At 62.8% G+C, this 401-nt stretch overlaps 1 protein-coding gene across 1 annotated transcript in view; it reads right to left on the bottom strand.

Moving 5' to 3' along the window:
• Positions 1–401, bottom strand: part of TAF5L (TAF5-like RNA polymerase II, p300/CBP-associated factor (PCAF)-associated factor, 65kDa) — a 7673-nt gene that overhangs the window by 4650 nt on the left and 2622 nt on the right. Inside the window, exon 3 of the mRNA XM_014535997.1 lies at positions 5–369. Within this exon, the coding sequence (XP_014391483.1) occupies positions 5–369 (365 nt within the window). The remainder of the gene's footprint in view (positions 1–4; positions 370–401) is intronic.

The following is a 401-nucleotide window of genomic DNA, read 5'->3' as shown; positions in this document are numbered from 1 at the left end:
CGGTCCTCTTGGCGGGCTGCACGTCCAGGTGGATGTGCAGGGTGAGGACCCGGCACAGGGCGGCGTTGTTGTCGCTCTGGAGGTAGCGGATCAGGTAGTGGTAGCTGTCCTCCTGCAGGCGGACCACGTACTTGTTGTCGAGGAAGGCGCGGAGCTTGAGGTTGGACAGGATGTCCTGCAGGGTCTGCGTGGCCTGCAGCTGCTCGACCACGTCCCTCTGGCCGGCGTTGTGCAGGAACATGCCGTGGAAGCGGCTGTAGAAGCTCTCGGCGGTGCTCTTGGGGCTGTTCTGGACCAGGTGGAGGTGGAGGTAGACGAAGAGGGGGTACAGGAGAGGCATCACTTCCTGGCTGTGCTGGGAATCGGAATCTGCAACGAGAAGAGGGGAGCTCAGGACAGTC

The sequence above is a fragment of the Myotis brandtii genome, unplaced genomic scaffold (assembly GCF_000412655.1).
Source record: "Myotis brandtii unplaced genomic scaffold, ASM41265v1 scaffold1026, whole genome shotgun sequence".
NCBI lineage: Eukaryota > Metazoa > Chordata > Mammalia > Chiroptera > Vespertilionidae > Myotis > Myotis brandtii.
The sequence above is the reverse complement of the archived record's forward strand: the minus strand, read 5'-3'. Positions and strand labels throughout refer to the sequence as shown.